Source organism: Salvelinus sp. IW2-2015, unplaced genomic scaffold (genome assembly GCF_002910315.2).
Source record: "Salvelinus sp. IW2-2015 unplaced genomic scaffold, ASM291031v2 Un_scaffold16356, whole genome shotgun sequence".
NCBI classification, from domain to species: domain Eukaryota; kingdom Metazoa; phylum Chordata; class Actinopteri; order Salmoniformes; family Salmonidae; genus Salvelinus; species Salvelinus sp. IW2-2015.
Genome location: NW_019957548.1, coordinates 214,967 through 239,023, shown reverse-complemented (window position 1 = coordinate 239,023; position 24,057 = coordinate 214,967). Strand labels below are relative to the sequence as shown.

Here is a 24,057-nt window from a genome sequence, read left to right as displayed (position 1 = left end):
TGTATATGGGTATGTGCATGATAATAAGATGGTTAGAATTTGGCAGGGACTCTTATTGGCCCAGCCATTGTGATCAGAAGTGGCCACTCACAAATTATCGGGTGACATAAGCAAACAAATCTTCTAAACTACATGCATAATTAACATGGGGGGGTTGGCTTGAAATATTAATTGGTTAAGTTAAATGTCAAATGAAGTGGCTGTACAAATAGTGCTCTCCCTCCACTTTAGCCATCTCAGTCTAAACTGCAAAAGTCAACACTGATTTCAAGTGGAGGAGAACCAGGTCTTCCACGCGCGCACAAACACACCGACTGGGTCAACATGTGCATCTGTCCAAATAGAGAGAATGATTGGGCCTAGCTGGTGTTGGTCTGGCACTCAACCACTGATTGCACATGAAGGTTGTCTGTATATGTGAGCATATACCATCACAAAACTGCAATGTTCTGTTATTTGTTACTATAATAAACCTCTACTTTATAATACATTTAGTCTGATGTTTTTCAAGAAAAAAAAACCACATTAAGCCCCAAGAGAAAAATATTTTAATTCCCACAATTCTCTACAATTACCGTTGAGAAGTTTTGAGCGATTAGCGAAATTCCAAAGCCACAAATGGTGAACATTCCATTGTCTCTGTCAAGTCCACATCAATAGAAAAAAGGGGTTACGGTGAAATAATATAATATTGAAGTTGTGTATATTACTTAGTTTTTATTGGATGACTTTGTTATGTTTCATTCCTTAAAGTCATCATCATCTCTGCTCAGGCAGTAGCAGTCAGCCAGCCAGACCATCTAATGTTATCTGTGTGCGCCCCATACTGTACTGTCTTTAGTCATCCTATTTAGCTAGCCTGCCTAACTACGCTGCAGAGCTGTCTGACAAAATAATTTAACTAGTTCTTCAAAGTAGAAGAGGCATACTCCCCTGTAGATCTAAGTCCTTAGATCGCAATATCTACTAAGCTAACATATGGAATTGTTTTAAGACGGTCATAAAATATATAATTTAACCATTGGATTTTGAGGTATAAAAAAAATGGGCCTTTACTACAAATTCATAATTCAAAAATATGATAATAAGGAACAAGGTTCTGAGAGACATTTTTGTAAAATGTATACCCATGTTTGGTCACTTGTTGCAATTTTTACAGCCTGGTACTGGGTTACTTTCAGACGACTCCACTGAAGCTTGTCTGGTCGTAGAGCAGAACAACCGACATGTTCGTGTTTGTGAGAGATATTGGTGACAGTTTGTAGGTCCAATGGTGCAGTCTGGACACTTGGTTTTGTGAGAAGACCTCTTCGAAATGAGAATGTCCACGACAGAGTTCAGACGACTGCCGTAAAGCTTGTGGATATTGTAGAGTCAAACAACTGACACTGTCGTGTTCGTGAGAGTCTACCCTTTCAATATCAGTGCCATACAGTATTATAGTTCATAGCTCACACAGTTCGGGTTGGACAGACAATTGTGATGATTTTCTTGTCCAGATCCTCCGCTTTCACAAGCCCCATGTCAATCAACTCTAGGGGGGTTTAATGAAGGGTCTCTGTTCCTCTCTTCATTGTGTTGTGTGCATTCCTCTCCCATACAGGGTGTGTGTATCTAACCTAACATAGCAGGCGTAAAAGTGTATACGTCCAGAGATCTGTATATAATGACGAGAAGCTGATGTCTCCGCTCTAACAAAGGGAGTCGTTGTCCTAAAGGCGGGAAGGAAGGTGACAAGCTTAGGCCCAAAATAAGCCAATAGAAACACATTTGGCTTTTTTTGGACAGATTTTGGCAACAGTGAAACCTCTAGTTTCCCCTTTTCTTCTCTGTCGGAGTCAGGGAAAAAAGCTGCAATGGTTAAATATTTGCTTAATGAAAACTACATCTCCCTTTAGCCCATCATCCGACATATTTCTTAGCTTGATTTCTCTCGTGAATGATTTGTTTTCTCGCTAGAGAAACGGTGATTTGGGCTCACAAAAAAAAACTCAATGGAATTCAAGTAATTGAACCGACATTGGTCAATTAGTTGTTTAATAACCAGGAAAGAAATGTCATGTTGGTTAATCCTTAAGAGTCCATTGACGCACCCGTGTAACATCATACAACAATAATCTGCCAGTTTAAGCTTGAGATATCAGTATTTTTGCATGGGCTGTGTCTCAAACCACCATATCTGCCTATATCTGCCTTCTGCAGTAGGAGATGACCGAGCTACAGCGGTGTTTGCCAGACCATGAGACATCCCGAAAATCTGTATTTTCACAAAAACGTATGTAGCGTCCGAACGACCACTCTATGGAATGACCACTCTATGGAAAGGGGAGACTCAACATGGTGTTCTCTGTTTTGCTCTACGACCCCCAGAAATGTCACGGGACTCGTCTGAAGGTAACCCATACAAACGAATGGAAGTATAAAGGTAGTTTTGTGCCATTTATGAATGTGTTATTCAATGCGTTTCTATGGGCTATAGTAGAAAAGGTCAACATTTTGTATACCTAAAGAGGTCCTAAAATTCAAATAGCTAAATGATCCATGGTATGACCATCTTAAAACAATTGCATATGTTAGCTTAGTAACCCCCCCCCCGCTCAACACTACTGTGGATTTCTAGAACTCCCATCTTGTTTTAGAAACAGTCGTTTTCTTAGTCTGATCACAATTTAAATAGACTCCCCCACTACCTTAATAATCCTCTTCTCAGTGCAGGTACAAAATGCTACTGTTTTTGGAGCTTTACCATTCATTTAAGGATTTTTATCTTGGACTTGCACATTTGACAGTGCTGTAAGAGCCCTAAAGGTTCAAGCTACCGTGCAGGAAAACAGTCACCATTAAGTCTTTGCCTGTCCATTCAATTAATTCGTATGTTAGTACAAAAAGCTCTAAAACACGCAACACTGCTTTGAAAGATTAAATGGACAGTGTTCACTCGCTTCCAGCATGTTTCACCACAAAAAAACGTAGTGGCTGAAAGCCATGTAAAACGCTGCAATTGTTAACTATTATGATGCAAGAATGAAATATAGATGATCCAATAAAGCCAGGCATCTTAGGATATTGTAGCCTAAGCACTTCTCCCTCTCCTCGATCTACACTGAGTATACCAAATATTAGGAACACATTCCTAATATTGAGTTGAAAACTTTCCACAGAGATGCTGGCCCATGTTGACTTCCACTATGACTTATCATAGTTAGTATACATACTAGTTAACCCATGATCCCATAACACCCACAGTTGCATCTACATATTGGTTTGCAATTCATATATGCCCTTCTTAGGAGGCCATCTTTGTTGTTGATATATCCTCTTATTTCTGCAGAGGTTGTCTGATTTGAAATAATTGTAAAGCCTCATTGCTCATGGGTGCAACTGTATGTTGAGTCTAGGATTTCTTATTGATTTGTGTACATACAGATTTCTGTAACTTATCGCCATAGGATTGTATAATAAAACCATGACAACCACAGCAGGTTTTTTTCTGGAATATGTCATTAATAGGATTTTAAGTTTGAACAACATTGTAACAAGAGAAGGTTAAATATATTATATAAAAACAGTTTAATTAAAACATTTGAGCTTGTTGTTATGTAACTCAGCATAAAAGATCCATGTAATTGTGCTCCCTCAACTTAATGGTAACACTTTATAATAACTTTCATGAAGAAGCCATTAAAAATGCAACACATGTTTATAAATGATTAAAGAAATTATCAAATAGTATTTACCAATACATGTATCAATAGTTTATTTATCTATGAAAGTTATTATAAATTGCTGCCCTGTTTATTTCCAAGAACATTTGTGATTGTGACATGCAAGTCATTTTGTCTCAGTAGCATAGCCTACTCCTACAATGGCAAATGGTTGGTCATGAAGTACAGTATTAAGACATTTCAAAGTTGAGGTAACTATGTGTGGAGTGGTAAGGTGAGCCATTTTTTTATTATTATTTAAAAACATCTGTGGGTCCTAGCATAGAAAAATGGCATGGGGATGTGATTAGGGTGGTTTAGGAAAACAAGAGACAGGAAGGAAACAGAGATGTGATGGAAGTAAGCCAGTGTGCATGTGAACAAGACACAGAAAGCTGTGTATGTCTGTAAGCCCCACTAAAAACATACCTCCTTATGAGTTAGTCCCAATGGTATTTCAGCCCAACTGAGCAGTGATCTAGTAATATTGTGCATGGGACATTTGGGTCACACTATGGTGTTACGACTGTAGTAATATAGTCCGACATATTTACGCTTACACTTGCTGCATCGGGGACACACTAGGGGTTTCTCTACTGCTCTTTACCTGCGTTTGAAGGTGAGAACCACTCCCAGTAGAATGATGATGAACATGAGAATTCCTGCGATGACACCGGCCATCTTGACGGTGCTGTCCACCTGCTTTTCGGGCTCCACAGCGTCTGAGTCCTGGGTGGACGCGCCTATAAACAGGCACAGACACATCACAGAGAGGAGGAGGGAGTTTACCCTGGAGCAACCATCCTCCACACACACACAGACACATACATACATACATACACAATATCACAAAGTCATGCAAAGAAATGTCAGGGTCATTATTAGTAATGAAAGGGAGACATTATTTGAGTGAAAAGGTAAAAGGTGATTAGATATAGTGTTGCTGTTAAGGGTATTGGCAGACATGTTGGCTATATCCTGCCTGCTAAACTCCAAATGATAACAAGACAAAGTTCAATAAAGATTCAGTAAACTTGTGTAAGGGTCCTTCTCACACAGGACAGATGAATGGTGAAAATCAACATGCAAATAATCGACTGGAAATACACAAGTTAGAGTAAGGTCAGTTTCTCTTGCATCAAAGGACTTGTGGTTGAGTTAAGTATGAGTTGTTAATTTCAACAGGCTTTTCATCTAACACAGCAGTTGCACCACAATGACACACTGAAGACATGCAGTGCACTAATGTTGAACAAACAATGATTTAAGAAGGACATGCAGGAAAATGTAAGCATGGGTTGTGACTGAAGTAGAATGTATAAGTTGAGTGAGTTAATAGTACTGCTAGCGACTCCAGCGCCTTCCACAGCTTACAAAAGTACTCTTACCTTATCAACTACAACTGAAAATCCTTGCTTTGAACAATACAAAGACTGTGGGAATACAAAGACTGTGGGAAATGCACCCTAGTGTTGCTGTCTGTTTGGAAACAGAGTAATACAACGTAATGCTTCTACGTTCAACCTCTTATAGATGCTATTTTCACTCGAGGTATTATTTTCAGGAGGTGCATTGAGGTGTTATAGAAACACATTCATATATATTTTATTACCAACCAAACACCATCAATTAATGTTTGTAGACCTAATTAGTATATGTAGCTTATTAATCTTGACTATGTTGAAGATCAATACAAGTATGGCTCTTAATTGTGAAGGGTGCTCAGAAAAAAAGCCTTAAGTAGAAAATATATATATTTTTTAAACATAGCAACAAAGCCATTTACAATTTGATGAATGCAAACTTCCAATGACTTAACAAAAAGTGACTGTTTCAAATCCAATGAAAGAACTCTTGCCGGATCTCCTGAGCTATTGCACTGTACTGCAGAACAGCGTTGGATAGATGTACACATGCCAAAATGAATGAGTAACCTTGATAAACAATTAAGGCATGTTCAAACAAACTGGGTGTCTTATTTCTAGCCTCTCTTTTACATATGCCTTTGTTCAAAATATCCTTTGAAACAACAGATTAAGAATATAACCTTGGCATGTTTTCGACTTCAATTTATTGAATCCATTAACACCATGTTGACACAGTTATTAATCTTACTCAAATATAATTTTAATTACTTTGAATTTAAATTACATAGACCTCACCTAAAAATGTGGAATGGGTAAAATGCCCCATTCAGTTAATTGTATAGAATAAAGACCCTATTTGTGTGTAGCCGTAGAACTTAGGGAAAGGGGGATACCTAGTCAGTTGTACAACAATGCATTCAACTTAAATGTGTCTTCCGCATTTAACCCAACCCAATCACTATCTACACTGAAGTTCTTTGATACCCATCTTGTCATTTATGGGGATATCTGTCGTTTTAAGGAATGTCGCAAATCTGTGTTTTTAATTCCTGCTTCAACAGTTAAGATCAAAACTTCAGGTGCAGGGTTCCCGCAAGACTTGAGTCATTTGACACCTGATCAGAACCCTTGATCCATCATCATAAAAATCCTAATCTTCCCCTGATTAAATTCTCACTGTGCTTTCCTGCACACCCACAAACGTGGTTGTTCGCTTAAAAAAATATGTAAAGCCTTTTACTTTGGGCTGGGGTAAAAGTTAACTATAAAAAAGGAATTATGACTAAAACCCATGATATTAAAACTTAATCTCATTCATATATGGATGGATTGATTCCCCAGACTGGGATGAGTGACACTGGTGGCAGCAGTGGGATTTGGCGGGAAACAGCGCTGCATGGGAGCTATTGTCTGGCAGACGGGGCAGCCCTGTGAGATTAGAGCAGCAAAGCTAAGTGTCTCTAATGGGATTACAATCTGAGCACTGCAGCGCTGGGTCAGATGGGCTCAGATTAATGTGATTTATCGGCACTGTAAACAATGTACAATGCTAATGGTACCAAGACTAGGCCTGAGAACAAAATGTCAACACTAATGTTTGTTTAGGTCAGCAGTACTTAAAGGCTTTAAAAGCCATTATTTGGGTTCTTTTTTTGTTTGGATAAAAAGGAAATACCATACATTCATCTGCTTTATTTACAATATATACCATAACGTATGATCAACGTTTTATCCTGAACTGAGTGCTTGTCCTCAACAAAGAGAGTGTCACTATTACGAAACAGGCTTCTTTGAACATAAAAAGTTTGGGTGGTCCAGAAACATGATATCTACATCTTTCTTTATCTATCTTTCACTAAGCAAACCCATTGGTACAGCGCTATAGACCTGATCATATAGTGGAAAATAGACCAGATTCTATCATATTGTCGCAAATACTCGAACAACTGTCAGACCAAAATCATACCCATTACACCAAGAGCCTCGAGGTTGCTAGGTTTTGTACTGCTAAGGTCACTTCAGTATGATATTTTGGCTCGCAAATATCATCCAATTGTAGCTAAAACTCAACATAAAGGGTAATTGTGCTAAAAGGTAAATACAAAAGAAATGCCCTTCAACAATCAATTCAACTGATTCTGTACTATTGCATTACGCATAAATTGGTCTATTCATTTGCCATAATGTCTTTATAGTCATCGTGTTCACCTAACCCTGCTATTCTTCTCCCCAGACACCAGAAAGTGATTTCCAGCAACCGTTTTCCGATTTGAGTCAGGGCCATTGAACGGTTTGTCACTGCACATCGAGGTAGATGGAAATTCATCAAAGTGTTATAAGGGCAACATTTGCATAAGACAACACCAAAGTCTACCAGGTCGGGCTGTCTGCATACACAATGCACACACAATACACTGCCAGATTTTCCTCCAAGATCTCCATATACCCAGGCAAAGCTACGATGCTAAGGAAAGCAACACCAAACACAGTGCCACAGAGCAACACACATATAAAATGGGCACCACCTCTAACTGAGACAACAGCATTTCCTCTGATTCAAGAGCAGGCGGACTGTACTCTGTGTNAGGAGGTATTGTACCTTTTGAAGTGCACACAGCAAGCAACTTATCATAATTGCATGACACTAGCAGCAAACACTCTATATACAATCTGTATGGTAAGTTTGTAAATCTGTATGGTACATCTAAATGGTAATCGACATTCACAGACAGTGTATGGATGAACAAGGTTAGAACTTGATTCCTTGTGGACTATAGCATAGATGTGTATAAAATGGAGTGTATGAACATTACAACAGTACATTGGTCTCTATCTAGCCAGACAGGAGAGTAGCCACCTCTCCAACTGGTATGACGTTCCATTCAGGGGTTACCGCGCCAGCGACAGACAGTGAGTGTGGAGCATAGGCAGGGTGCAGGACAGTTGTATGGGGGATGTTTGGGTGAGTAAATGCAGACTCAACTTGGAAAGGAAGGGAGTGGGTTGACATAGTGTGTCTCGTTTTTGTATATTTTGCTCAGAGACATATTACAGCTCATCTTGACTCATCCCTATTGTAAAAGCAAGGATTATACTGGCTGCTTTCTTTGCAGTAATTCAGACCTAAAGAAGTTACATTTGAAGATAAAGTTCACATTTTGCACTCTGTGGCATAGTAACTGAATAGCTTAGTTGACGGTCTTGCTTTACGGTTAACAATTGTTGAATAGGGCACTTGGATGATAAACGAGTATCATAATGTTCTTGCCACTTAAGAAAAGACAAATAACAATCAATCATAGAGAGATCATGGTGGATGAAAATATCAAAATGTTTTTCAGATCTGTGTTTAAGCCACTTTCTACTAAATGTACAGTATATTGGGATTACAGAGGCATATTCAATACAGTTTAAAAGCTTAAGTCCATGAGCAAAACTACAAGACAACTATCAAACAAATCTCGGGGATTGTCAAAATAGTAACAAACAATGAAAATAATAAGAGGGACGATAACCATACATATTTGAGGCACCAAGGTACAGTAGTCTCAATGGAATCAATGACAGCCAGCTACATTTTTGTGGACCAGACATGCAAACAAATGCATTAAGATGAGGAAAGAGAGAAAATAAAAATACAAACAAAGTAATGTATATAAAAGAACAGAAGAAAGAAATCTGGCTATGGAGCAATAATCACCTTCACTGGGGATGACAAGTATGTACGGCGTGGTATTTTGTCCCCTACCTATTACCACTAAGAACAAGGTTTAAAGTTCCCGGTTAGCATGCATGAAAGAAGAAAGAAACAAAGAAAAATTGTCTAAAAAAAGACGCCTTCATTGTTTCAATTGAACATTAATCACAGTAGTAGGGAAAAATTCAAGTGATATTGCTATAACATTTTGAAGAAAACTATGGGCAGTATGATTATATAGATGGCTGAATATATGAATTTCAACAAGAGCCTGATAGCTTCCATTAACGGAAAATGGCAAAGTAGTAGAAGTGTTCCTAATAGCATCTTTGGATCTATAAATCTATTTCAGAGGAATATTTTAGAGGTTTGATTCTCAGTGCATGTGAATGGGACATTGGAATGAAAGCATTGATATTAACCTTTGATTCTGACTGAAAGAAGAAAAAAAGGAGATGGAGTAAAAAAAAAATATATTTTTTTTGAACTTTGTGGGAGTTTTGATCCAAAATCGGATCTCTAAACGTTTACAATGTCCATATTAGGACAGCTTTAATATTAGCAACAATGCCATGGTTTATCAAACAGGAAACTCAAATTCCATGTTAACAATTATGACCCCCAAATTTCCATACAGATTCTATACAGTATTTAACTATCAAATACAATCATATTGAAATAATCAAGCTGTGTATTCGTACTAGAAGAGATGAAGGGCCACAAAGTTTAAAGCATGTATTTTCCAAAGCAGACATGCAATCAGTGTGTCTACAAGTGTAGACTCCAAACACGGTAAAGAGATCAATTCAGAACGGGAGCATGGCGAGAGAAAAGAACGGAAAAAAATAGAGCCCACTGATGAGAAATATTTGACTTAGACAAAAAAAAAGCGTGAAAATCAATAACTACATCAAAAGAGTATTGTCTGTGCAAAAATGTATGTGCAGTATGTCTAAAAAGAGAAACAGCAACTTAAATAGGGAATGGGAAGAAAAGAAAACAGAATAATGATAATTACATTAATGGAGGTTGTCCTTTGATACTACTGATCCTTAATGTGTTCTTTTATAAAGATGGTTTAGAGAAAATAAACAGAATGGAGAGAAAAATAAAAGCTGCACAGAATCTTGGACTGTATGGATCGAAAACCATGCCGGTTCAACAAACAAGAGTTTGCGGCTTATGGTCACTTATACCTTTAATAAAATAGAGACAGTCTACTTCTATGCAGGTGTAGCGCTCTCAATACATACAAGTAACATTCATTGGGCCCAGTTGACTTGTTAAATATGCATCTCTCTGATTTCATTGCATTTAACAGTTTAACAAAATATGAACCTATGAGTATTTTTTTTAAAGGTCCAATGCAGCCATTTTCAGCTCAATATTAAATCATTTCTGGGTAAAAAATGAAGTACCTCACTGTGATTGTTTTAAATGAAAATGGTCAAAAAGAAACAAAAATAGGTTCTTAGTAAAGAGCAATTTCTCAAAGAAGAATTTTGCTCGGACTGTCTGGGAGTGGTCTTAGTGGGGAAACTGAAACTAGCTGTTATTGGCGGAAAGGTTTGGAACTATCCTTCTTATTGGTCTATTAAACAATTTGCCGCCTGGTGATGTCACCATTCAGACCAAAACTCCATCCCACCACAACAAGCTGAAATTTCAGGAAGTCTTTTCAAACAGCTCTTACACTAAAAGGGCATTATCATCATAAATGTTTATTTTTACTGCACTGGGCCTTTAATCCATGAAGTATTGTATTTCCTATGCATGGGACATATAAAAAATGTTCTCATACCTTTAGTAGCCAGTCTCACACAGTTGATTTTGGTTTCCTGAAAAGACAGAGAGAGTTGTTCAATTATATTGTCCCAACACAGTGATTTCCATCACTATCCTCGTGTTCTAGTGCAGGGATAGGCAACCCTGGTCCTGGAGTGCCGCAGGCACTTCATGTTTTTCATTTAAATGACCTGACCAGTTGTGTTGAATTTAGGCAATCACTAATCTGATCAATTAGCTCAGTTGGTCAGGTGTGGTGCCTAGTTGGAACAAAATCCTGCAATACCTGCGGCATTCCAGGAACAGGGTTGCCTAACCCTATTCTAGTGGATTTGGGATTGAAATAACAAGACGGCACAAGAGAAGAATGGGAATGGGTTCAGAAATACAGACATTTCAGTCATAGTACTTCATACACTTCAAAAAACTGTTGACCCCAAAAGCAGTGAGCGCATTTGCTCTCCAAATGGCAGCCACTAGGTCAGTTGTGGTTCTCAATCTTTTTTGGTTACTGTACCCTCAATCACATTTTGCTCTGTTGGGAGTACCCCCTAAGTACCCCCTCATGTGCAGTTTACCAGTAGTCCTATGTTCTTATGAGTCTTCCCAAGTACCCCCTGTGGATAGCACTATCAATAATAGAGGTTAATAAGCAGAAGTTATGTAGTAAGTATTTAAGGCCTTTTCCCCTCTTCTCAGCAGCACAGTCTATACTTATTAAGAATGTTCTTGGACCTTTCTTAAAAAAGACAGTTTATGTTGGCTGACTATGTCAGCCAACCTCAAAATGTACCTCTTGGGTCTTTGCTTGTAGCTGGGTAGTTACCTTGTTGTCTTGTTTCGCTGTTGTTTCCTATTACTTTCCAGTCGTTACCCAGTTATTTAAGAACTGTACTTAAGGAATTATTATTTAACTTACTGGTCATGTCTTATTAGTTTCACCATAGTTTAAGTGTACATATGGAGCCTTGACACTATATTCTAAATAATATTTCCCCGTTACCATGGCAATTACTATTACTTTCTTAACAGTTTCATCCATAGTTGCTTTGTACCTTACTGTTACTTTCGTTAAAACTTGACTTGTATCTATATCAGACTTAATTTCATGCAATATCTCCCAGATAGATGAACACAACCACAAGTAATTAAGCTACTATTTATTGTTAGTGTAGCCGGTCTGGGCCTATGTGTGAATGCGCAGACTACTGCGCTCTGGGTTCGCTTCTGCATTGTGTTGTGGTGCATGTAGATTGACTGTACACAGGACACACTGCTGCCGGTTCTTCTGCTAGCTAGCTCTGGTCCGCACTATTTCTGCTCCAGGGCGTAGCTAGTAGCTAGCTAGCGCTGGGCCAGGATTCTGGTCTGAACTAATTAGCTCTGACCCAGGGCGTTCTCTAGAGATAAATCAGATCAAGCCCAAACTGTGCGATGTAGTAAAGACCATAATCCATTGCTCATACTTGTCCGATCTGTGTGGGCATAGATCTGTATATAATGACAAGATGCTCATGTCTCCGCCCTAACAATGGGAGTTGTTGTCCCAAAGGTCCAAAATAAAATAAAATACAACTTTATTTGTCACATGCGCTGAATACAACAAGTGTAGACCTTACCGTGTAATGCTTACTTACAAGCCCTTAACCAAAAGTGCAGTTCAAGAAGAGTTAAGAAAATATTTTCCAAATAAACTAAAGTAAAAAATTATAAAAAGTAACACAATAAAATAACAATAATGAGGCTATATACAGGGAGTACTAGTTAGTTGAGGTAATTTGTACATGTAGGTAGGGGTGAAGTGACTATGCATAGATAATAAACAGCGAGTAGCAGCAGTGTACAAAGCAAATGAGGGGGGGGGGTCAATGTAAATCGTCTGGTGGCCATTTGATTAATTGTTCAGCAGTCTTATGGCTTGGGGGTAGAAGCTGTTAAGGAGCCTTTTGGTCCTAGACTTGGCGCTCCAGTACCGCATGCCGTGCTGTAGCAGAGAAAACAGTCTATGACTTGGGTGACTTGAGTCTTTGACAATGTTTTGGGCTTTTCTCTGACACTGCCTATTATATAGGTCCTGGATGGCAGGAAGCCTGGCCCCAGTGATGCACTGGGCCGTACGTACTACCCTCATTAGTGCCTTACAGTCAGATGCTGAGCAGTTGCCATACCGGGCGGTGATGCAACCCGTCAGGATGCTCTCGATGGTGCAGCTGTAGAACTTTTTGAGGATCTGGGGACCCATGCCAAATCTTTTCAGTCTCCTGAGGGGGAAGAGGTTTTGTTGTGCCCTCTTCACAACTGGTTTGGTGTGTTTGTACCATGGTAGTTCGTTGGTGATATGGACAACAAGGAACTTGAAACTCTCAACCCTCTCCACTACATTATATGAAAAAATAAACGCATTGAGTTTATCTCGCTTCGCCTCTTTCTCTCTGGTGGGGGCAGACACGGAGAGGGAGAGAAGAGAGAAGAACGCATGATCGAGAGGGATAAGAGAGCATTTGCTTCGCAAATTATCTCTATCTGAAAATACATGATCTAAGTGATTGATAGTTGGTATTAAACAGTCATAAAAGTATGCCTTATTTACATTGAAGAACTACGATAATTGTGATTTTGTGAGACAGCATAGGCAGCGGCTATAGAAGAGGTGATGACTTAGAATGAAATAAAGTCATCAAATTAAACAAATGCTGTGGTGGAAAAAGTACCCAATTGTCATACCTGAGTAAAAGTAAAGATACCTTTTAATTGAAAATGATTCAAGTAAAAGTAAAATTCACATAGTAAAAATTTACTTGAGTAAAAGTCTAAAAGTATTGGGTTTAAAAGTAAATGTAATTGCTAAAATATACTTAAGTATCAAAAGTAAAAGAATAAATCATTTAAAATTCTTTATATTAAGCAAACCAGACAGCACCATTTTCTTGTTTTTTATTTATTGACGGATAGCCAGGGGCACACTCCATCATTCAGACATAATTTACAAACGAAGCATGCGTGCTTAGTGAGTCCGCCAGATCAGAGGCATTAGGGATGGCCAGGGATGTTCTGTTGAAAAGTGTGTGAATTGTACAATTTATCTGTCCTGCTAAGCATTCAAAATGAAACGAGTACTTTTGCGTGTCAAGGAAAATGTATGGAGTAAAAAGTACAATATTTTCCTTAAGGAATGTAGTGAAGTAAAAGTAGTCAAAAATATAAATAGTAAAGTACAGATACACCAAAAACTTCTTAAGTAGTAATTTAAAATATTTTTTACTTAAGTACTTACACCACTGAACTAATATAATATACACAACAAAAATATTTGAATAAATTAATATGAATAAATGATGGTTAATAAGTGATAAGCAGTAACGGGAAGTCACGACTATCATGGGACTTTCATTAATTGTTTTATTCTGTGTTATTACACATAATGCATAGTGAATTTGATGTAAAAAAAAAATTGAAACAGAAATCGAAAACCATGATAAAAAATAAATAAATCTAACCGAAACCGCACCGACCTCAAAAAGCACTAATCACTCAGCACTAGTAGCTAACATGCTCTGCCCCGCACTAGCTCTGGCCCGCACTAGCTCTGGCCTGCACTAGCTCTGGCCCTCACTAGCTAAGTGCTAGCTAGTTATGTAATTTCACCACCTGTGCTGTTGGGGGTGGTAACGCACAATCCTCTCTGGCACCTTTTGACATCCTGTCTCAGCTCGTATGTCTCACAGAGTCTGTGCCCTAAGAAAGTATCTGCTGGAGCCATACCCTATTGGTGTGTTTGACTCTTTGCCATTTTTTATGCATTTATATTAAGGGGTTGTCTTTTGGAATGTAAAATGTGTGACACATCAAACATTAATGAATGTTTGTGATGTCAGAGATGGCAGGGAAAACAAACTATCTATAGGGACAATCCAGGAGGAATAACATAGTTGTGGATGGCATACCAGAGTCTTCACATGAGAATTGGGCAGATTCTGAGGAGAAAGTAAGAAAAACCTGGAACCATCTAAGGTGACAGACCCAGGCTGATAGTGGTCAAGTTCCTAAGGTTTAAGGACAATATGCCTGTTCTAGAGAGAGCCAAGAACTTGAGAGGAACCAACATCTTCCTTAATGAGGACTACTTGGAAGCTGTGCTCCAGAGGCAGAAAGCACTTATCTCAACCATAAAAGCTGCTAGAGAGCATTGGACATTGCTTACATCGTGGGGACATTGCTTACATCCGCTACGACAGGCTCATTGTCCACCCTCCCTCCCAAAAGACTGGGAGGAGTGAGAGAGCATCCGGGTCAGTAGATTCATCCCCACATCACACACATACACTAACACTCGCAAGTGCATACACTAACTAACACTCGCAAGTGCCTGATTGACTGACTATCAGCCGAACAATGTTCTTGTCATGCTTTTTTAAAAACAATTATATATATATACATACAGTTGAAGTTGGAAGTTTACATACACTTTGGTTGGAGTCATTTAATTTTCCCCTATTTTCTTGTTAACAAACTATAGTTTTGGCAAGTCGGTTAGGACATCTACTTTGTGGATGACACAAGTAATTTTTCCAACAATTGTTTACAGACAGATTATTTCACTTATAATTCACTGTATCACAATTCCAGTGGGTCAGAAGTTTACATACACTAAGTTGACTGTGCCTTTAAACAGCTTGGAAAATTCCAGAAAATTATGTCATGGCTTTAGAATCTTCTGATAGCCTAATTGACATCATTAGAGTCAATTGGAGGTGTACCTGTGGATGTATTTCAAGCAACCTTCAACCTCCAGTGCCTCTTTGCTTGACATTATGGGAAAATCAAAAGAAATCAGCCAAAACCTAAGAAAGAAAATTGTAGACCTCCACAAGTCTGGTTCATTCTTGGGAGCAATTTACAAACGCCTGAAGGTACCACGCTCATCTGTACAAACAATAGTACGCAAGTATAAACACCATGGGCCCACGCAGCCGTGCAAATCAATCCCTGAACAACAGCAAAGGACCTTGTGAAGATGCTGGAGGAAACAGGTACAAAAGTATCTATATCCACAGTAAAACGAGTCCAATATCGACATAACCTGAAAGGCCGCTCAGCAAGGAAGAAGCCACTGCTACAAAACCGCCATAAAAAAGCCAGACTACGGTTTGCAACTGCACATGAGGACAAAGATCTTACTTTTTGGAGAAATGTCCTCTGGTCTGATGAAACAAAAATAGAACTGTTTGGCCATAATGACCATCGTTATGTTTGGAGGAAAAAGGAGGAGGCTTGCAAGCTGAAGAACACCATCCCAACCATGAAGCACTGGAGTGGCAGCATCATTTTGTGGCGATGCTTTGCTGCAGGAGGGACTGGTGTACTTCACAAAATAGATGGCATCATGAGGATGGAAAATGATGTGGATATATTGAAGCAACATCTCAAGACATCAGTCAGGAAGTTAACGCTTGGTCGCAAATGGGTCTTCCAAATGGACAATGGCCCCAAGCATACTTCCAAAGTTGTGGCAACATGGCTTAAGGACAACAAAGTCAAGGTATTGGAGTGGCCATCACAAAGCCCTGACCTCAATCCTATAGAGATTTTGTGGGCAGAACTGAAAAAGCGTGCGCGAGCAAGAAGGCCTACAAACCTGACTCAGTTACACCAGCTCTGTCAGGAGGAATGGGCCAAAATTCACCCAACTTATTGAGGGAAGCTTGGGAAAGGCTACCAGAAACGTTTGACCCAAGTTAAACAATTTAAAGGCAATGCTACCAACTACTAATTGAATGTATGTAAACTTCTGACACACTGGGAATGTGATGAAAGAAATAAAAGCTGAAATAAATAATTCTCTCTACTATTATTCTGATATTTCACATTCTTAAAATAAAGTGGTGATCCTATCTGACATAAGACAGGGAATTTTTTATTAAATGTCAGGAATTGTAAAAACTGAGTTTAAATGTATTTGGCTAAGGTGTATGTAAACTTCCAACTTCAATTGTAGTTTTTTGGTGCAGTGAACAAGTGACTTAGTGAATTTGTTTGTTGTACTCAGTCAATGGAAAATGTGACATTTTGATTATCTGTTTAGATTTTTGTGCTTACAGTTGTGTAAATGTACCACGTACTTGTAAAAATTGCACCAAGGTGATAGAAAAAAACTGTAAATTAACCTGGGTATCAGGCCAAACCCTGGCTGATGGCTTCATGCGGTGCAGAGTCCGTGCAAAGCCAGTGTGTGTAAATGCACCCTGCATTGTTTTCCCCGGCCACTTGGATATTCCTTGGGCCTTCGAGAAATGAAATGCAACCATAGTGGAAAGGGGTGACAGTCAATATGTAATTCCTCTGTCAAGGCTGGTTTGTCTCTTTTATACACGCTTGCCTGGGAGATCTATCATAGAACCAAACTGATTAGGCTGTTGCGGTGGGGGAATTGGTGTATCGAACGCGGCTGGTCCTTCTTCATGGGGCTATAGGCACCGGTGACACTTCTCTGTTTGCCAGTGAGGTTGGAAATCATCTGGTGTTTTCAAGTAAATTTTCTCATGGAGGATCATGTTGGCTTAACTCTCTTGACATAGAAAAATGCACACTTGGATAAAATAACCCTGAATGAAATAACTGGGACCAGTGCAGTACAGTGATACTCCCACTATCTTCACAACTTGAAGCTGGATGGAGGTTAGGTCAGCCAATGGGAATCAACTTTACTTGACCTGGCATACACTTGACATACTGTGGGTTACCGAGTGGAGCAGCGGTCTAAGGCACTGCATCTCAGTGCTAGATGCGTCATAACAGATCCTGGTTCAATTCCAGGCTGTATCACAATCCGCCGTGATTGGGAGTCCCACAATTGGCCCAGTGTCTTCTGGGTTAGAGTTTGGACGGGGTAGGCCGTCATTGTAAATAAGAATTTGTTCTTAACTGACTTGCCTAGTTAAATAAAGGTTAAATAAAAAATAAATAAATACTGCAGTCTTAAAAAATCAATCATGTCAGTTCACAGCATGACAAATGACAGCTTTGATATGTCAAACTGTTATGACTGTGTGTCAACAAACTTTGGGAAAAATCTTACTGACTGAGTGTCCCAGGACAAGACAGATACGTCAGACTGTCAAATATAACAATAACACTACTGGACCCACTCTGACCTTACTACCGAACTTAAAATTCCACAGCTCCTTTACTAGTTTTTCCTGTGCTGCAAAGGAAACTCAACAGAATGAACAGTGCCAGGCTACACAGCCCCTTACACCAAGGATTGTCAGGCAAGACCAAGAATAATGGATGCGCATGTTGCGTTAGCACAGCTACAAGATCTGAATGAAAATGATTCAGATGGTGCGGAAATAAATGAATCATGACATCTCTGATTATTATTCTTCTGATTCTGAGCCCCAGCCTGAACCTACAGCTCCGAGGCACAAGCGCAAGAAAACCAGAACGCTGTGCACTGCCACCACCAAAATGAAAAGGTGAGACAGGAGAGAGGAAGGGACGGCACCGTTTGGGTAGAACGAGCCATAGACAGTACTATGGGCAGATTATCAGAACATCTCAAGCAAAAAACAACATCAACAACGCACTCACCAGCTTCCGTTGTTTATGTGACATGGACATGCTACAACACATCAGGGACTGTACTGTGGCTGAGGTGCACAAGGAGCAAGGAGACAGAGGGATCTGTCTGTTGATGAGCTGAAAGTGTTAATTTCAGAGAGATTATATGTTACCTCCATTTTGATGACAAAAAAACAAGAACGCGACGGCTGGAAATTTGCTATGGTTGTCACGCCCTGACCTTAGAGATCCTTATTTATTCTCTATGTTTGGTTAGGTCAGGGTGTGACTTGGGTGGGAAAATCTATGTTTTCTATTTCTTTGTTGTTTTGCCGAGTGTGGTTCATATATATATCATATATAAGTTGTCATTTTCCGTTTGGGTTTTGTGGGGGTGTTTTCTGTTTAGGTTGTTTCTCTGACAGAACTGTGCACTTTCGTTTTTTCCTTTTGTCATTTTTGTTTGAGTGTTTTTGTGAACATTAAATCAAGAACACTTTCCACGCTGCGCTTTGGTCTCATTCCGACGACGAACGTTACAATGGTATCCGACGTTTGGAACAAGTTTCTACAAATCAGCATTGTATGTTACAAACCAGGAGAGAACATCACTGTTTATGAACAATTGTTCGCAACAAAGGCTTGTTGAGGCTTTACGCACTACATAGTGAGTAAGGCCCTGCTTTAAATGAAGTTCGGCTTATAAAGGCTTCATAAAGCCTTCATATGCACCAATGTCAAATGTGACATAACCCACTATGTTGAACATGATATAAACATGTGCTTTATAAAGGGTGACATGTTGTGCTGAAGGATGGCAATACGCTCTAAAGTGATGTCATGTTCGTCACATTACACCTAATCTCATTACCAAACACTTCCGTCTAAATGTGTGGAAGGTCTGGTGGACCAGCGTATCAAACTTGGCCATCACTAGTTAGGGTTAGATTTAAAATAAAATTTTAACGGTTTGACCATCATTTGGACTGTGTTAAGTAGTGACGATGACAAATTCTTTACTCAGTAAGTTCACTCCTATAGAATTCTATGGTCACTCCCACTAAAGCCAACTTTGAATGGTTGATATCCCAGGCTTATATGTGCTGTGTTTGCAATAACCTGGGGACGACGTTACACCAAGAAACACTTACCTTGATGAGACATTGAAAGTGTCTTTCTTCTGGAACCAAGTTCAAATGTTCCTCAGTACACAAACATGACAACAAAAATGAGCCATATTGCTGGGCCCAGTCAGGTCTTTGACACATTTACCCACTCCCACGCTGAAAGATAAGCCACAAGATCTTGGCACCATTGTAATAGGTTGTAATCAAGCTGTGGTCTCCAGCATTGGAACAGAAGAGGAATACCTGGAGCGGTAGTCTCAGGTTGGAATACTCCAAATAATCATGGTTCTGACACACTTTGCAGGTCCATTAACCCATTTAAATACCTCTGACACCCTACAGTAACCTGTGGATCATGAGAGAACTTTCATAAATCAGCAGAACGTTAGTAACCTATTTATTGACACTTTATGTAGTGTCCTGTAATACTTAGTTTGAAGTGAGACACCTTCGGTCACTCATAACATATCCATAAAGACTCTATATCACATGACGCTGTACTTAATTTAAAGTCAGACCCTTTTGGTAATTTATAACACATACATAAACGCCTTGTATCACATGACACTGTACTTATTTTTTTTTCATATTGGCATGGAAATCTGTCACCAATTGGATGGAAATCTAGCTAGTGAAAGATGTCTGAGTGTAATAATGAACATTTTTCTTTGACATCCCCTTTATGAGTGCCCCTTTAACATGTCTCTTTCTTGAGATAAAAGCATCTGCTTAGGCCGAAAAGATCCACACTGCACACACAAGCACAGGCATATACATTGAGTGTAGAAAACATTAAGAATAGGTTGCTATAAATCGCATTAAACCGTTATATAAGAGATTCTCCTAAATTGTAATTGTCCAGTCATTTATACACTGAGCGTACAAAACATTAAGGACACCTGCTCTTTTCATGACAGACTGACCAGGTTAATCCAGGTGAAAGATATGATCCCTTATTGATGCCACTTGTTCAATTCCCTTCAATCAGTGTAGATAAATGGGAGGAGACAGGTTAAAGAAGAATTTTAAGCCTTGAGACAATTTAGACATGGATTGTATATGTGTGCCATTCAGAGGGGGAAAGAGCAAGACAAAACATTTAAGTGCCTTGAAACGGGGTATGGTAGTAGGTGACAGGCGCACCAGTTTGTGTCAAAAACTGCAATGGTGCTGGGTTTTTCACGCTTAACAGTTTCCCATGTGTATCAAGAATGGTCAACCACCCAAAGGACATCCAGCCATCTTGACACAACTGTGGGGAGCATTGGAGTCAACATGAGCCAGCATCCCTGTGGAACGCTTTCAACACCTTGTAGAGTCCATGCCCCGACGAATTGAGGCTGTTCTGGGGGCAAAGGGGGGAAGGGGGGGGGGGGGGGGGGTGTTCTTAACATTTTGTACACTCAGTGATACCATAACCCAGACACTGAACTTTGGAGGAGAATTGAACTTTGGGAGGAATTGCTTATGCCTATCCACCGCAATGGCATTTCACTTCTGATAGTCACATCAATTCAGCATCAGGGCACACTCAGCAGCCCTATGATTCCTGTATTTTTCTCTTTCCTTCCTCTTTCCCTTCATCTCTTTCTCCTTCCTCCCCCTCTATCGCTCTCTCTTTCCTTACTATCTCTTGCTGGTGTGTAACCTCCCACAGTCTGCCTTCACAAACCCAGCCTTGCGTGGAGCCCAGGGGAGAACAACCCATCGCCTGCCCCTTCTGCCTCAAATCATCCATCCACAGGCCCCCCGCCATATTCCAGCTCTGCGTGCGCACACACACGCACACGCACACACACACCCTCTCTATCTTAATCAGACACCCAGTGTGGGTATCCCCAAACTGGGCCAGGTCTGGAACCTGTGGGCACAGGGGTGGAATTGAAACCCCACCTCAGCATCAAGCCAGCTTATAAAAGAAAAGTGAGAAAGATAGAGAGGCAAGGAAGGGGGGAGAGCAGTGGCCAAGAGCTGATAGAAAAACCTGGAAAATAGGGGGAAATACTAGTGGCGCTTGCCTATATCATTGAGATATTCTATGACCAGAACGTGATGAGGGAGATGATACAGAGAAAGAGGACATTTGGAATAATCTAAGATTTTAGGTTCTAAAAGCAACTCTTAGATGATCCTGATATGGCCTGTGTAAGAATCACTCGGAGATTAACTTCTTATAGGGCAACTCCAACACTTTTAACATTTAGGTTGTTACTATGAAGTATTTAGTGATGCCCTACATAGTTTTAGTGCACTTTTATGATTTCATATCTATTGACTGTTTAGTGATGGGCAAAACCGGAGTAGGATCCCTGAGATGACAAATAAAATAAATGATGGACAGTCATTTTCAGCTGTCTATACAACCCATCTATAGTTTTCTGATCATATTGGAACTTTTTGCTACTGTATATGTTGCTCTGGTTGTCTTGGTCTAATAACATCTGTAAATATTTTAAATAGGCACTCAAAAACCTATAGAATGATATTTATAGTCAGCTTACTCCAATATTTTTCTGTTGTTCAAGGATCAAACACCCATGATTCCATTCGGCAAAACCACCATCACCAACGAAGTTGCAGCTCCCTTGGCCTTTCCAATTAGCCTACATTTTCGAAGTGAAGAAACGTCTTACTTTTATTCGTTCCAATAGGCCTACAGTGTTGTTGGATGGTTGCTTCGACAGGTGCAAAGGCTGTATTTGGCTGTTAATGTTAAAACCACTTTATTTCAGATGCAGCAGGGTAAGCTACTTGGCTAGCTAGCATTTCTAATGTTAGAATCACAGACACAAGTCTTCAAATCATGAGAGACAGGATTCCCTAGTGATTTGCCTGTACATTTCATAATAAATGTGGTTCACGCCTACATGTTATGTGGATGGTTGCTTAGGGATAGCCCCCTTTTTTTCAAATTTCGCCTAAAATGACATACCAAATCTAACTGCCTGTAGCTCAGGCCCTGAAGCAAGGATATGCATATTCTTGGTACCATTTGAAAGGAAACACTTTGAATTTTGTGGAAATGTGAATTGAATGTAGGAGAATATAACACAATAGATCTGGTAGAAGAAAATACAAAGAAAAAACCAACTGTTTTTTTTCTACCACCATCTTTGAAATGCAAGAGAAAGGTCCCAGTTCTAGCCATCACTCTAGTCGTAATTCCGATGGTGTCCACAAGATGCCAGCAGTGTATGTGCAAAGTTTCAGATGGATAACTTAAAGTATGAGCGAACTACATGACGTTTAGTGTGAAGGTACATTTGGCAAATCGTGAAGGAGACATTTCCATTCATATTACATTTTTCTGCAAGAATATCGTCAAATCTGTATACTTGGACTTTGATTTAACTTTTCCATTATTAGTAGCCATATTATAAGTTAAACATTTGCAAAACAACCAGTTTTCATAACTTCATAACTCTGAATATTCGTATAATTTTTGTCCAACAGGAAAAGGCATGCTGTCGCAAAAGGTTAACACCTACATTTTGCAACAGATACAGAGTTTCTGGATACTCACATAAAGCCCAGCTCATTGGCTATCTAGCTAGCTTTGATTGACCCCGATTGGTGCTTATTTGACGAAGGTACAGTATACCAAATGAAGACCGGCCGCGTCATCATCGTGCCATGAAGGCGTCGCTCTCTGAACAAATTTGGTGTCCTATAGGATATACTACACCCCTAATGATATAGTGAAGTCTGGTTACGTTCTAGGATCTCTGAGGAATACATACAAATGTGATTTGACTGGTTGAAACAATGTTTAGGGTTAGATTTTCACGGATTCCTTTCTTTGCAAATTGAACAAGTGATAATACAAAATCAATTGTGCATGCTATATGGACCTTTTTAGGATATTAAAAATGATTTTATCTAACAAAACGACACTTCATGTTATCTCTGGGACCCTTTGGATGATAAATCAGAGCAAGATTTCAGAATGTAAGTACACATTTCACCTCCAGAGGTGAATTTATCAAACCTATCGATGTGAAAACAGTGTTTTGTTGTTAGGAGCTCTCCTCAAACACTAGCATGGCATTTTTTTCGCAGTAATAGCTACTGTAAATTGAACAGTGCAGTTATATTAACAAGAATGTAAGCTTTCAGCTGATATAAGACACTTATCTGTAGCGACATTTGTTGTTTCTCTAAAATCTACGTTCGTGACACAAGGAGCTGCATGATTTATAACTGTCCCATTGACGGGATCCCGATTCTTAAGACAGTCGCTAAGCTTAAACTTGGCTGTTATTGTTGCAAACATTATTATTATTTTTACGGATGTAGCTAGGGCTAGCTAGCTAGCATGGTAGCTAACCAACAGATACTGTAACTTAAGTCTAGCATTCGTTAGTATCTAAATTTGAATTATTTTTGTGAAATGCATTTGATTGTTGACAATGCCATTAACATATATACAGCATGATATTGATGCAAGCACTATAATATGATTACAAAAGTAATGTAAACTGCACTCATAACTTATGACAAGCTTCATCTGGGCTTGCTAGCCAGCTAAGCGAACTGCAGACTGGGCGGTGCATTGCATCCTGGGAGGTGAAATGCACACTGGGAACTGTAGTATACTGTCAACGAGGGTCATGCAGATGCTTCAAAAATGACAAAAACGACTAAGTGTAGAATGACTAACATATCTTACAGTAGTGCATATACACTAACAGCATAATAACTGGTTATAAAGTGGTGGAATTGTTCTTTAAGGATTGGATTGTAGTGAGAAGCGGAGGAAATAAGGAACATATGGATCGACAATCTTCAATTGCAAGGAAAGTCATGGCAATACTCTA

At 39.3% G+C, this 24,057-nt stretch overlaps 1 protein-coding gene across 1 annotated transcript in view; it reads right to left on the bottom strand.

The window, feature by feature from the left end:
* The window catches only part of LOC112080517 (protein tyrosine phosphatase receptor type T), a 265,993-nt gene that overhangs the window by 100,639 nt on the left and 141,297 nt on the right, over window positions 1–24,057 (bottom strand). Inside the window, exons 9-10 of the mRNA XM_070442613.1 lie at window positions 10,570–10,606; window positions 4,312–4,447 (exon numbers count right to left, since the gene is read on the bottom strand). Coding sequence (XP_070298714.1) covers window positions 4,312–4,447; window positions 10,570–10,606 — 173 coding nt within the window. The remainder of the gene's footprint in view (window positions 1–4,311; window positions 4,448–10,569; window positions 10,607–24,057) is intronic.